At 42.3% G+C, this 14,727-nt stretch overlaps 1 protein-coding gene across 1 annotated transcript; it reads right to left on the reverse strand.

Annotated features, from left to right (window-relative positions):
• Positions 1–11,802: 11,802 nt before the first annotated feature.
• Positions 11,803–13,734, reverse strand: LOC105895843 (protein rolling stone). Its single transcript, XM_012822534.2, has 3 exons — positions 13,639–13,734; positions 12,800–13,034; positions 11,803–12,491 (listed from the first exon to the last, which is right to left on the reverse strand). The coding sequence occupies exons 1-3, from the start codon at positions 13,732–13,734 to the stop codon at positions 11,803–11,805; spliced, it is 1,020 nt and encodes a 339-aa protein (XP_012677988.2).
• Positions 13,735–14,727: the final 993 nt, after the last annotated feature.

Raw genomic sequence — 14,727 nt, forward strand, 5'->3', positions numbered from 1 at the left:
ACACAGGAAAACACATGGCGGGAACAAGGAAGCACAAAGTACTAGACACAGGACGTAACGTAAGAGGACGAAAGGTATACAGAGTAAAAGCACAGGACAAAAACAGAGCACAGACCTGACACATTCCCAGAGTGGTATGTCTATATAAATAACAGACATCTTGTTCAATCCTGTTAATATACCTGTGACTCATTTCTGAACAAATAGTTCTGTGGGATGAGCCAAAAACACATTTAAGTTGGACCCAATCCTCATAACCCTAACACTTAAGAGTAGGACTCAATCCTCATAACCCTAACCCTTAAGAGTAGGACTCAATCCTTATAACCATAACACTTAAGAGTAGGACTCAATCCTCATAACCCTAACACTTAAGAGTAGGACTCAATCCTCATAACCCCTAACCCTTAGAAGTAAGACCCTATCCTCATAACTGTAACTGTAAAAAGGTAGCAGCAAGTCAATCACACAAAGAGACACCCAAGGATTCTTTGCTCAAACTGACCATTATAGAATTGGACTACAGTGGATTTGCTGTATTTAAACTTGTAATGACATAGGAGACTGGATTAAATCTTTTCCTTTGAATGATTTTATTTTTTGCCTGTTTATCGTCATTGTATTATCAAAATGCTGGTTATTTTGGGATCACTTGAGAGCCACTATACACTGCTCTGTTTGAACTGTAGAGTTGTGACCCCTTAACCTACTGACCTCAACAAGTAAATAATAACCAGTAAAAAGTCCATGCCTCTAGGACAATGATTCAGCATTTATTTTTGTAGTAAACAAAATTCCTACAGATTACTTAAAGGTACATTTTAATCTGGAAAAAAAATACAACATAAGAAAATTGCTGTTCCAGCTATATGAAAATATATGTTTTGGTACATAATGTAAGAACATGATGAAAGAAATCCCCCTGTCATTGTGATGTAATTTAAATCTACAGGTTGGAATTTTATGCAACTGCCTTTTACTTTGTAAGGGCCCAGTGTCAGAACCAGGATTTACTGTAAGTGTGATGAGTGAGAAAGAATGGGCCTGAGTACCCTTTAAACGGTTGTTATCCATCACGATGCATTTGCTTCACCATTAAAAAGAACTTAAAGTGGTGACAGTCTAACAAGTGCCAGACATTCCTGGCTGGTAAATCTCTGCCAAGGTGAAAGCCTGCAGTGCAGTGGTACCATGGCAGATCACTGTGTGAACATTTAATCCACTACATTTTTCAACTCTTTGTAGTGTATCTCAATTTGAGTAATCTGTCCCATACTGAGCGTGGGACACATTGGGTTAGGGTTCGGGTTGAATCACTGTGAGTAAATTCAGAAATGAAGCACAGTGAATCATACTAAATAAGAAAAGGTAAATCGTGTTTTTTTTAAGGAAAGAAGAGTACCTACATGTGTTTGTGTGTGTGTGAGAGTGAGAGAAAGAGAGAGAGAGAGAGAGAGAGAGAGAGAGAGAGAGAGACAGAAAAGAAGTGAAGCAGGAGAAGAGAGCATGAAAGAAAGATACAGACAGAGATATCAAGATGTTGGTATTAAAAGGTCCTCCATCCTCCTTTCTCCTGCCAGAAGCCACTTTCAGTGACCCTTCCTACAAGAACACTCCACCTTGGGGAGACTGAGAAAGTTATGATTTTCAGAAAGGACAAAGACGATCAAAGAGGTTCACTATGGGGTCCCCAAATGTGGCCCAATGTGTGAAGCCCTTGAGCATCCCAGTGTTGAAACCCAATGTGTGAATTCCTTGAGCATCCCAGTGTTGAACCCCAATGTGTGAATTCCTTGAGCATCCCAGTGTTGAACCCCAATGTGGTCCAATGCGGGCTGCCCAAATAGGACCCCCATTTAAGCACACACTGGTCCTATGCTGGTCCACACTATGGGTTGCAGTGCCTGATTCCAGATCTTTGTGAGAAATCTACTACCTACTCATAACAATATGAGAGTATGAGGCACTGGGCTTGGCATGTGCACAACTGTGAGATGAGAAAAAGCTTAACACATGCTTGATTAGCTGGACCTTTGGATTTAGGAATACCTGGAAGGATCTGCAGACTCCTCTTAGAGGAAGCTTATGAAACAGGGCAGGTAATTAGAGCCATCTGGGGCTCTGGGATGCTCTTGACGGGATACCTGGGAAAACAATAACCAACTCTGGGCCCCCCTTCACGCACACGGTTCTCGGGAAAAACACACCGCTCCCTCTGCTTGGGCTACGAGGAGGCTTGGCACCCCACCGCAAACCAACATGTCCGACAGAGAAGCTCTTTGTAGCGGCCCATCACGGCTCCCCCCGGCCTGCTGCGAGCTCACCGCGGCCTCTGGGTGGACAAACCTGAGGCAGCCCTCTGGGCTGAACCTGAGGCCTCAGACACGCACAGGGAAAGAGCAGGGGTCAGAGTCGCTCCCATCGCTATCACATTCCACCTGTTTGATTTAATAAAGAGAGGAGAGGGATGAGAAGATGGAGTGAAGACATGCACGCAGGAGGGGTTGTCCCAAAAGTACATTTGGTGGAGGTTCTGGGTATTCTGCATGTGAGACATGGATGAGAAAGGGGCACAATAAATAAACCATTGATTCCACAAGAGAATTTCTCATGGAGTGTTTACCTTCAGTTTAGGACTTATGCAATGCACTCAGAGGATACCAGAACAAGAACACTCGTTCAAAGATGCATCAAATTAAATAAAGAGTGCCAATTTGGTCAGAATTGTGTCAAAACGAGTTAATTACTAATTTGCTTGTTAGTTTCATTATAGTAATACACAATTTACCTAAAATATGTTCAAAATACTAGTGTTTGAAATATCCAAAATACTAGTGTTTGAAATATCCAAAATACTAGTGTTTGAAATATCCAAAATACTAGTGTTTAAAATAACCAAAATACTAGTGTCTTAAATATCCAAAATACCAATTTTGAAATAACCAAAATATTAGTGTTTGAAATATCCAAAATACCAGTGTTTGAAATGACCAAAATACCATTGTTTGAAATATCCAAAATACCAGTATTGAGTGGCACCAGAATAGAGAGGTTTTGATTTTCTTTACATGGATCCAGGATCCATCAATCATGTTGCGCATTTAAACAGACTGTCACATACATAATAGAATGACAAAATTGTTTCCTTGTTCCCACTAATTCCCACATGCCTGTGAGGGTCCCTCTTTTTGTGTAAACATACACTGAAACACAAACACGTTTTGCTGAAGGCCTTGATCTATAAACTCAAAGAGCAATGCTCCTCTTCAAAGCAACTCTGAGTCAAAAACAAACAGAACCACTGGAAATGGACAAACACCTAGCTTCCTGAACATGCCTCACAAAAACCGTCACAGGATAGATTTGTGTACACAGCAGATGCACACTGATGGAGAACCTGACAAATTTAACATGGGAGATTACTTGGGAGATCATTTTGTTTGGATTATTGTCCATAGGATACATTTTTAATGTTAGTTATACACAGGAAAAGATATTAAATTCCTTGTGCTATTGGTTGGGGACTTCCCATGGCGGCCAGACTTCTCACTGTCACATGCATGTACTCATATGCAACAACTTAGCCTAAGTATTACAACAAGGGTGCACTACAACCATCATACCGATACTTCACAAAACAACAACAACAACAACAACAAAGATGCTTTCATGAGCATTTCACTGTTGTTGTCAAGTGGGCACCTTCCTTCATTAGTGTTACGTTGAATTAGGCCTACGACATCTCCAGAACAGTGCTTTCTGGAATCCCAGACCCACCTCCCCCCATACCCATGATGGATGGATTATTAGGACACATCAACACCAGAGATAATTAATTAACTAATGTATTATGCATGACACATGCTTTCCAGGATAAGTAGTGGGAGGGTTGGTGGTGGTAACCCCTCGGGAGCACAAACCCAAGGGTAAGGGTAGGAGTTGGATAAGAAGCCCAGGTTAGGGTAAGGGAAGGGGGTGTGGGTGGGAGAGCCCTCTGGGATTACGAACCCGGGTTAGGGTAAGGGAGGGATGATATGAACCCTGGTCACCTGAGGCACCCAAATATCTTGCGGCGACAGGCGTCTCCACGTAATACAGGGTCCCCAAGTAGTCTGTGAGTGCCTCAGCCATATCCACTGGCTCGCTTTTTCAGCAGTCTCAGACAACTCTTTTCGAGTGTCCTCGAAAACCAAAATGCAACTGCAGCGTTGTGGTTGATTTAGCCACAAAGCCTCTAACACCTACCTCCACTGGTCTTGCCAAACTCATTCCCTGCCTTCTGCTGCCAGTCCCGCATACTTTAGCTTCTTCCTTTCAAAGGCTTCCTCAATCACATCTTCAAAGGGAATTGTTAACTCAATAAAGTAAACAATGCGCTTATCCTATGGAAAACAACACCATGCCGGATCTCATAGCATTTACAATACACTATTGAACTTGAAGTTGTCTCCTTACATCAGCCAGCGATCTCCAAGCTAGTACTGCTAGTACTGTTCGTATTGAACCGGTGTCCACTTTTCTGTGCCTCTTGCACAAAACCAATTCTACTGCCCTCAAGTTGACCTCAACTTGTTTACTCTCAAACAAACACACCAATGATTTTAAAAACCTGACTCATAATGTCAAGGGACACCTTATGCATGGCAAATGCTCTTCAACCTGCCCTCAGTCACTCAACGTGGAATTGTACCACCTGCCTAAGCTCTTCATCGGTTTCTCCACAATAGAGGGAATCACCTCACCGTCAATGAAAAAACTCTCTTCCACCAGTTTTCCCTTACTGAAAGATACACTTCTACATTTGCTAGGTTTCACTTTCATCCTTGCCCATTTCAGATTGTCATTCAACTTGGCTAACAGCCGACAGGTACATGGAGTAGTTGTTTTCATTGTCGTCATCATGTTGTCCATATAAGCTCGGATGGGAGGTAACCGGGTGCCACACTGCAGCCTCTCACCACCAACAACCCATTTAGAAGCCCTTGTGGTTGCTTGTGTTGAAGCACAATTGAATATCTTTAGGTTACAACTGTAACCCTGGTTCTATGATGGCATGAGTGAGGTATCTCACTATGGATACACCTACCCCCGGGTTCGAATGGCGGCCCAATAAAGCCTCCAACACCAAATCCCTTCCAGGAGATAATGGTTTTGACGCGTAAGCCGCATGCTTTCTCTGTCTTATTGTTTAATCCCACAGGACATGCAGATATAGCAGCTATATAAACTTTGATCGTGGAGAAGGCTTTCTCTTTATCAGGAAGGGGTTTGGTGGAATGACAACCCAATCCCCACCGAGCACTGAAAGGGCACTTCCTCAATGGCAGTGCACCAGTTCCCAATCACACGACATGTAGCATCATAGAAAGTATGCAATAGACAACGCTTTCGCACTTTGAATGGTAATCATAACATGATGTGGTAGGCTACAGGATGTGGGGATGAAAGATTTCCCCTCGTGCCTGAGAGAGCAGGTCCATGTGCAACAGCAGAGGCCGTATAGTATTTGCATCATCTCTGTTTCCGAGGCCAATTCGGCGCTATAAGAATAACCAATAGGCTAGGAATATCAGAGCAGTATGGTGACAGACCAGAGGTGCGTTTCCTGATGGCGTTGTAGAAAAACTAACATAGTTAAATGATAGAGAGACTATCATTTTGAACACTCACTCCATGGTTACCACAGTGATTGCTCAACAATGTTTTCGGGAAACGCAGGCCAGTTTTGAAAGTGTATGGCTACCTAACTTTACAGCTGAAGCTCTCTCTAGCTTTGCAGCTAAGTGTTTGCTATGGCTAATGTTTGGTGACAAACTAGCCGATAGTATAGAAGTTATTGTTCAGTATAACTCGAGTTTGTTGACTAGCGAGTTCAACTGAATTGTAACAACTGTTTGAGGACACACTCATTAAAGATAGTTGTTTGGAGACAAGCCTGTTTAACCTGCCGAATGCCACTGTGTAAGGAATTTGTGCCTGGCAAGGGAGTGGCTAGCATAACACCTAGGCAGTGTCGACATGAGGTTGCTTGTGAGTGAGAAGAGGTTGCTGGATGATGTTGTGAGGGACCGGGCGGTCACCCCACGTTGTTTTGGGAGGTTGCGACTGGACTGGGTGGTGTTGTTGGGAAGAAGGGTGCAGGAGATGGTGGCTTTCATAAAAAAATATATATATTCTTCTTTATTTACCTGGGGGATTCTTTTGTATCCTCCCCGTAACATGTATAAACACAAACATATATTCAAAAAATCACAAAGACAGCCGCACCTAAAGTGCTACAGACACTAAGGAGAACTAGGCATATTCTTGAGGCACAGATTCATTAATTCACTAGGAACATATTCACAACGCACCGGTTCACAAGTTCACTAATCACAAGGAACATATTCAATACACAGGTTCACTAGGAACATATTCACAACGCACAGGTTCACAAGTTCACTAATCACAAGGAACATATTCAATACACAGGTTCACTAGGAACATATTCACAACGCACAGGTTCACAAGTTCACTAATCACAAGGTCACAAGGAACATATTCAATACACAGGCTCACTAGGAACATATCCACAACGCACAGGTTAGTATCCACACAGCTAGATACCATTACACTTAGCCTCACAGCAGGTAAGTGTTTTCAGATTCTTACAGCCTCTCATGCCTGCCTCCAAAGTTCTCCCATGGCCATCTCAAGAAAGTCTCTCCTCTTGAACACGAGGCGCCCTTTAAATAGGGCCGCCAGCTGGGTTCAATTGAGCCAATTTGGTCTCCCGAGTCCAGCCACTATGGTGGGGGAGCCCGGATCGAACCATTGTGGCGGGGAAGTCCACCCCACACCTGGGCCAAACTCCTCACGAGTCACAGTGAGAAGGGGAAGGGAATTTCACCTTCTCACAGATGTTCTGACACTTTCCTCGTATGATGTCAGATGTGGATAGCCAATCAAGGCTGGCATAGTGGAAGAGTGTTTCTGAGGGGAAATATGCTTTGACTAACGCTGGGACCTGAAAGTAACTGAATGCCTCCCACAACAGACTGTGGCACTGATCCAAAAGGCATTAGTGAGATCCAAAAATACCACATGGAGGTCTCTGCTTTCTGTCCTCGCTGCTTAGATTTGTTGCCAAATCATGTTACTATGTTCCAAAGATCCATAAAATCCAAGGATTCCTGCTTTCTGTACAGAAATATCTACCAAACTCTTTGCCTTCATAAAGGAGACCAACCTCCTTGCTACCACACTAAAGATGATCTTTTCTTCCACATTTACTAGACTGAGGTTGGAACTGGCCTACGGTCACTCCTTCGGAATGCAAATACTACCTGCCTAGTACTTCATCCTCAAAATTTTACATAAATGATGTGCATGTTATTTAGTCCTCACTTCTCTTGAGCCTAAAATGAAGGTATGTTTACGTTCATCAAGCACAACATTATGTTACCTGATAAAAAAAAATGACAAAAGAGCTTCTGCAGCTAAGCCCAATGTACCTTCACAATTACTAGCATGTGAGCCAAAGGAAATGCAGGTCTTCTGCCATACAATTCTATTCTGTTTTTAAAAAAGGTCTAGGGTGTAAATAAATTCAAAGAGGTTTTTAATCACAGTGATTTTATAGAGTGAGAGGGATGTCAGGAGTCAGCAAGAAATGTCACTCTTCATCAGTGTTTACCTATGTAGCAGCTAAGTCTGAAACAGACCTGGTCCTGGAAAGCAGACTGAGGTAGCTTTGAGAACACTTGTGGCATCATTAAAGAGAACCCTAACACCATTACATTGTCCCATCAATGCCTTTCTATTGTAAAATGACATGGTCACTACAGATATATGATTACATATTGCTTAGCTAAGGCGAGTAATGTCAAGCGTGAAGTTTTGATGATTGAAAAAAGAATTGAAACTAAAACAATTGAAACCAAGTAAATGTCTTTTTCCATGGCTGTTACTTCCTTGTCATTAACGTTGAAGGCAGTGTTAGCCCGGTTATGCCTTCAGCAGCACTGTTTAAAACTCCCTGTGAAGAACATCTTCTCTCTGTGGCTTGCTACCACGTACAATTCCAGTGTTTGTTATTTTCTCCAAACTGTAGAATTTCAGGGTCTCCTTCTCACAGAACCCCAATGACCCTCTCTCACCACAAGCGACTCAAGGGAGAGGACCTCGAGGGGTCCGGGGCTGTGTTGTCAGACCGGACTGGAGACCCATGTCCTTAATAAACCCCTGCTTCAAGGCTTCACTAGGGGTGGGACTTCATCTGGAAGTGAGACACATAATTGCAGTTCCTTGAAAGGACCCACATCATCAGAATCACATATTTAGCTCAATGATATTACTAATACACATTGTTACTAATCTATACTGTTATGATTTCATAAATTGTAGAGGACAGGTAGGCACAAGCTTGGTAATTACAGCTGACTGAAACTAAAAGCTGCAGAGACAAGTATATCATTCTCAGGTCCTTGCTATTAAATCTAAGTGAAGGACAAAACATGTTTTGCGATGAGTGTACGTAAACAAATTTAGACTACATTAGCACAGCAGGATGTATCTTGTTTTCTAGTGTTAGAATTCCTCAATCTATTTGGACCAAGAGGACATACCGGTAAATTGTTTTGTGATTTAGGTCCTTAACAGAAAAAATGTTGTTCGGTCAGATCCGCTCACACTGGACAAGCTACTGCCATAGCAAGAGGTAATGAAAGTGTTCTTGAAATAAGAGTTCCTCAGGACAACGTAAGGAGATGTAATAGGCACATAAAGTGAACACCTAGACAAATCTCAGATGTGTATCGTGTTTTCTTTCATGGGACACAAGTCCATTTTCTGCACCTGTCCAACTTTAAATAGACCTACATCTTCCACCTCTTGTAGAAAAGTTTACAGGTGTTAAACTCATTTTAATATAATAGGTAAACTGTCACATCTCAGTAGTACTATATAATAAGACAATAATATTCATAGTCCTCTCCTCCCTTTGAGACGCAAATATCTTCATATTTTGACGAAAATAATGACTAATGAAAGCAGAAAACATGAAGTTCAATATAGGGGAGAGTGGAGCAATATGAGCCGGTCGGTAAGTTGACCCATCACCTGTATCTGGGCAACCATACACAATTTTTTTTCATGTGACTCTAAATTCAGTTTGCATTCTCCATTATCATCTTGCTGCTTGCTTTTTTTGGTATATCAGGTATAATCAGTCTCACATGAAAAGTTATTTATCTCAGTTTAAAAATTTGTATTAGATATGTTGATGAATCTGTAAAAAAAACTATTTTCTGTACATATGTGACATGTTAGTGTTTAAGTAATTGGCTATAAAGGTTGCTATTATACAGATATTCAGAACATTATGTGACATGTTGGTGTTTATATTATGTTTATAGCCTAATATTATTCCAAACATACAGTTGAGTATACAGTGAAAGTGAAAAACAAATCAAATGTGAATGTTCCGCAAAAGAATTTCAATTTAAAAGAAGTCTATTTCTTAATCCTAGAGACTCGACAAAAACCAACTTCAAGTTTCAGAACTGTAGAAAAATTAGCTGCAATATTTATTTCATGAACATCAACAAAATCAGAAGAAGGGTGGATTTCATTATTAATAATTATGTTTAGAATTATACTTTAAAATCTGGTTAATACAATATTTTTTTCTCAGATGACTCAGCACCCTGTCAGCTGGGTCAACTTTCCCCTAACACAGGGGAAGTTGAGCCACTAGGCTTTCGGAACTCCATATTTAGTAGTCTATTTGAGTTGGGTACACTGCTAAGTTCTCAGCTGATGGCACACATGGTGAACTTATGTTGTTTGCATAATCGTTGTATGTTTTATTTCTGTCCCACATTCCCTTGGCTATAAGTTGACTTAAGTTAAAAAAAAAAAAACAGCCCATCTTACCTCACTGTCCCTGTCTTATATTGATTATATTTGACTCTTCACTCTTCAAAGCTGTATCTGCATATATGAACAGAGTTTTTCCACCAAAAAAAGAGTTTTGTACATCTAGTTAGACTTCAACATTTACATTGATTTATGCTGAAGGAGAAATACTCTGGACTGTCTCAGTAGGGAGACACTCACATCAGCACAAATGGCACAACCTTACTGAATGCTGTCAGCATCATCTACAACTTCCTCTTGTTAGAAGGGGTGTAAGATGGAGGCCAACAACACTCCAAGAAGGCAAATCTAACAAGGACATCCACATGAATGAGCAGTGAATATCCTGCAGGGGGCGATAGACAACACTGCTTTCTATTATATGAATTGGAACTGTAGAGCGTTGTAGTGATGAAACTGGTGCCAAAACCAACAGGCACGAGTCAGGTTAAAAAATGTCATGCATGGTGACTGAGTGAAGCAATCAGCTTGCGTACGAGCTGAAAGTGCACAGGATGACGTCAGAGACCTGTAGGTCAGTCACAAAGGGAACACATGAAGAGCTGGAATCAATAAAATACTATTGGTAAAATGAAAGTTTTTTTAACAGTATGAGTATATAATCCACATTTTCATCTGGGATTGTTCACACATGGGCTAAATCAGAGTATTAGTCTGTAGCTAAAAATGAAATCAGATAACAAGTTGTGCCATAAAATGAGAAATTGAGTAAAAACCTGCTGAACTCAGCAATGCTGTCTCCCTCTGCTGGTGACTGTGAGCACATCACTGATCTTTTATTTTTATTTTACTTTTATTCACCACTTTTATTACTGGTCAGTGCTGAACACTGAAATGATGAGAGTGCTGGAGACCAATAATTCTGCAAATTAACGAAACTGAATTTCAGGGGTAAACACAAACTAACACAAGCTGAGGGTTGAAAAGCAAAGGCTCGAAGACTGTTTGAATATGTGATCCGGAGGCTTTCAAACTCCTAATGGGATATCTCTGTTAAGGTGTCATTGTGTTGCTCTGCAATACTTGATCGATTATACCTCAAAACAATGTACTCTCACTGATCGTAACTGGAGAACAGTCCAGAGAAAACTGAGGTAAGCAGTGTGGATTAAACAGATATTTAAAGGGATTAGGTGATTGATCTACACAAAAAGCAGAGAACCCCCTTGAGGTGCACTGCACATTAGTAGTGGCACAGACTAATGAAGAACGCAGTGTCCCCCAGCATTTAAGGACATGTTCAATGAAGATGACTATCAATATGTACAGTACACGATAAGTAGCCAGACATTTAAGGACATGTTCAGTGAAGATGACTATCAATATGTACAGTACACGATAAGTAGCCAGACATTTAAGGACATGTTCAGTGAAGATGACTATCAATATGTACAGTACACGATAAGTAGCCAGACATTTTCTCAAAGGCGTTTTATTACAATATAAAAGACATGGGGAGTCATGAGCAGAGATTAGTTCATTAGATAAAGTGCAAAGCCAGTTATCTGGTTTTTATTATTTCTGGTACTTAATTATTTTAGTAAATTCAGTTCTGTTTAGTTTTTTTAGCTGCTGTGCGAATTTTAGAGATACTTAGCACCCTATGTTTATCAAATATAATACATTTGTGTTAGTTCTTCTAAATAAAGAGTCCTTCTTTCCATGCATTTGAAGATGTTTCTCCATAAATATGTAGGCAGTGTATGGAAAGCACGGTTATAAGAACTCCTCTCTCATATACGAAATCTTCTCTCATGGTCTCATGGTGGATTGGGTTCTGACCGCGGTGGCTACGGGAAACAATCTAGATTTGGACATATTTGTGGTGGTAAAATAGACACTCCCTCCCAGTCCCTGCCTTGGGTTGTTCAGATGGAGATGCAGTTAAGCAGAGCTGTGACAATCAGAGGGTGACTCGGTGCTCAGGCTGCAGTAGCCATGGGACGGAGCAGTGAGGAGCAGCTGTGGCTCTCCTTCTCTGCCTGCAAACACCGACAACTCTGGATCCAGAGCCGGCGAGGGAAAAGGGGCCAGACCTCCCACGCCACCCCACCACCAGGCCTCTCTCCTTAGGGCAAACCTCTTGCCCCAGGGTCCCCGGGCCAGCCTCTCCCTCAGGAGGTGCACGTTCCACAGGACCAAGTGGAACAGGGGCAGGCAGATCAGAGCGAAGCCCAGCGTGCAGAGGACAGCAAGGACCGGCTGCCCCCCGAAGTCCAGCACGGGGTACACATACGGCTCCCCGTAAATGTTGGTAAAGCCACCCAGCCAGAACACCAGAGCAAACAGCAGGTAGAGAAGCCCAGCTGCTAGGAGGTAGACGTAGTGAGACAGGTGCACAGGTGTGGAGGACAGGAAGAGATCCAGGAGGACCTGAGCACTGTTGACCACGTGGAGGTTGATGCTGAAGGGCCTGATGGGGTGGCGGGACACGGGGTAGTGGATGGACCAGTAGAGGAGGGAGACGATGAGGGAGAAGGCACTCACAATGACCTGGAGGAGCCACTGCAGGCAGAGTGAAACAGCCAGAGGGGTGGTGAGTGGAAACGATGCCCGTCGCTCACTACTGACACCTGCTGTACAGGAGGTACATGAGAGGTGCGTGAGAGGCTGCCACTGAAGTGTTCTTTAGTTCTAAACATCCTAACAACTACAAATCAACCTGTTGTTGCTCTTTTTTTTTTTTAAATGCAAAAACTAGTTCAAAACATGAACACAAACAAAACTGTCTGGAATGCAAAGGAGTCCTTTCAGGCATTTTTTTTTTAAATTGTACTTCGAAAAGTATTTGTATTTTTTGACCATTTTTTCCTTTTGCACCTTTAAGAAAAGATTCTTGACAATTGTTTACATCCACATGTAAACAGCCATCTGCTCATACCTGAGCTTTTCTCTTGGACTTTCCTCCCGCAGAAGCGTCTGATGGAGACCAGCACCACGGCGAGGTTGACCAGTGCAGTGAGGTAGTATACTCCCAGCATGCAGTAGGTCAGGTGACTTAACAGGATCAGCCATTTGGGCGTGGCAAACAGCAGGGCCGAGTGTATGCACCAGGCCAGGGTGTAGATCAGAGACGAGAGACGATACAGGAGCCAGGCCCATGGAGGGATGTGCCACTGTTAGCAGGCATCAGAAGTGAGGGAGTGAAGAGAGAGAGAGAAAGGGATGGGCAGAGGAGAGGAGAATCTGGAATCTAGCAGATGACTAATTGTTGATTTTTATCTCCCTGTCCCTGCCATTGGTTCCATTTCAGGCTGTTGGCCACTGCAGTACTTTCAAATGCAATTCACAGTGCAGAAACAGACTCGCATTCACCTTTATGTTCTATAGTCCTCTATATGCATTCACCTTTATGTTCTATAGTCCTCTATATGCATTCACCTTTATGTTCTATAGTCCTCTATATGCATTCACCTTTATGTTCTATAGTCCTCTATATGCATTCACCTTTATGTTCTATAGTCCTCTATATGCATTCACCTTTATGTTCTACAGTCTTCTATATGCATTCACCTTTATGTTCTATAGTCCTCTATATGCATTCACCTTTATGTTCTATAGTCCTCTATATGCATTCACCTTTATGTTCTATAGTCCTCTATATGCATTCAAAGCAAAATACAACACCTAAAAATAAGCATTTAAAAGTCCACAAGCTTGGGAGCTGTTAAGAGTACGTAACTAGGTAGGCAGTATTTGTACTTCTCCATATATACTCACCCGAGGTTCGAGCAAGAGCTCAGGTGTGGATGGAAAGATATTGAGCTTCTTTACTTGAAACTCCTTTCTAAAGCTCCGAGTCCAGCTGGCTCCCATCTGAAGCACTGCCAGTCCTCCCCCTCCGGTCGGTACTGCACCGATGGCCCTGCAGGCCTGTGTTTCGGGTGAAAACTCTAAAGGGAGTGTTCCAAACTGCAGTGAACACAGCCCTGCGGCTCTACTGTATACTGAACAGACACAAAGCCATCCATCTAGTCATAACAAAAGTTCATAAAAAGTTCACAGTGAACCCAAATAAACTTCGCCTCACACGTCTTAAGGCAACATGTTCATCGCTGTGCACTAACCTTTGTGAGGCCCAGAGTAATAATTCTCAGTCGGAAAAGTGCGCAGAGATTGCCATACTTTCCTCCCCGAGTCGAGGGCAGAGTAAATTCAGAGCATGAGCGTACAAGCCTTGTAGTCTATTCGCCAGTGATGCTGCAGTTAATGCAGCCGCCGTGACTCTGCTGAGTTTCAGGACAACACAGCAGCACTTATGTAAGCGGTGCACAACAACATAATCCTGTTATACCAAATGCATAATTGCTTACATGTGAACTGGCGTTCACCAAGATGGTAACAAATGTTTTTTTCTCTCTGGTGGGGATCCCTTGACGGACTGACTGCTGTAACTTACAGTTAAATGTTCATGACAAAACCCAGGAAATTAAAAAAAAGTTGAGTGTTTGAGGTTGAAATGTCCTCTCATCAACACAGAACTGAACCTGAAGACATTTTAGTAACTCAATAGCCAGTCTATTAAATGACAGGGCAGTGATCAGTCGGACAGGACTCCCGTCAGGCCTCCAATGGTACCAACAACCCAGTCAAAACCCTAAACTTATCTAGGGAGACAAGCTCAAGTGGAACACTTATGAATCATGTATCCTGGTGAAATTCAACCACCGCCTGAAAAGAAACCTTTCAGTTACAGACTGATTTGATTGGAATTTCCTTCAATATGCTTCAGTTCAATGTATGACTACTGTAGTGAAAGAAGTAGTTATAAAGGCCGGGGGGGGGGAAGCACCACCAGAACTTTCAACT

This window comes from Clupea harengus, chromosome 5 (assembly GCF_900700415.2).
Source record: "Clupea harengus chromosome 5, Ch_v2.0.2, whole genome shotgun sequence".
In the NCBI taxonomy this organism is placed as follows: Eukaryota; Metazoa; Chordata; class Actinopteri; order Clupeiformes; family Clupeidae; genus Clupea; species Clupea harengus.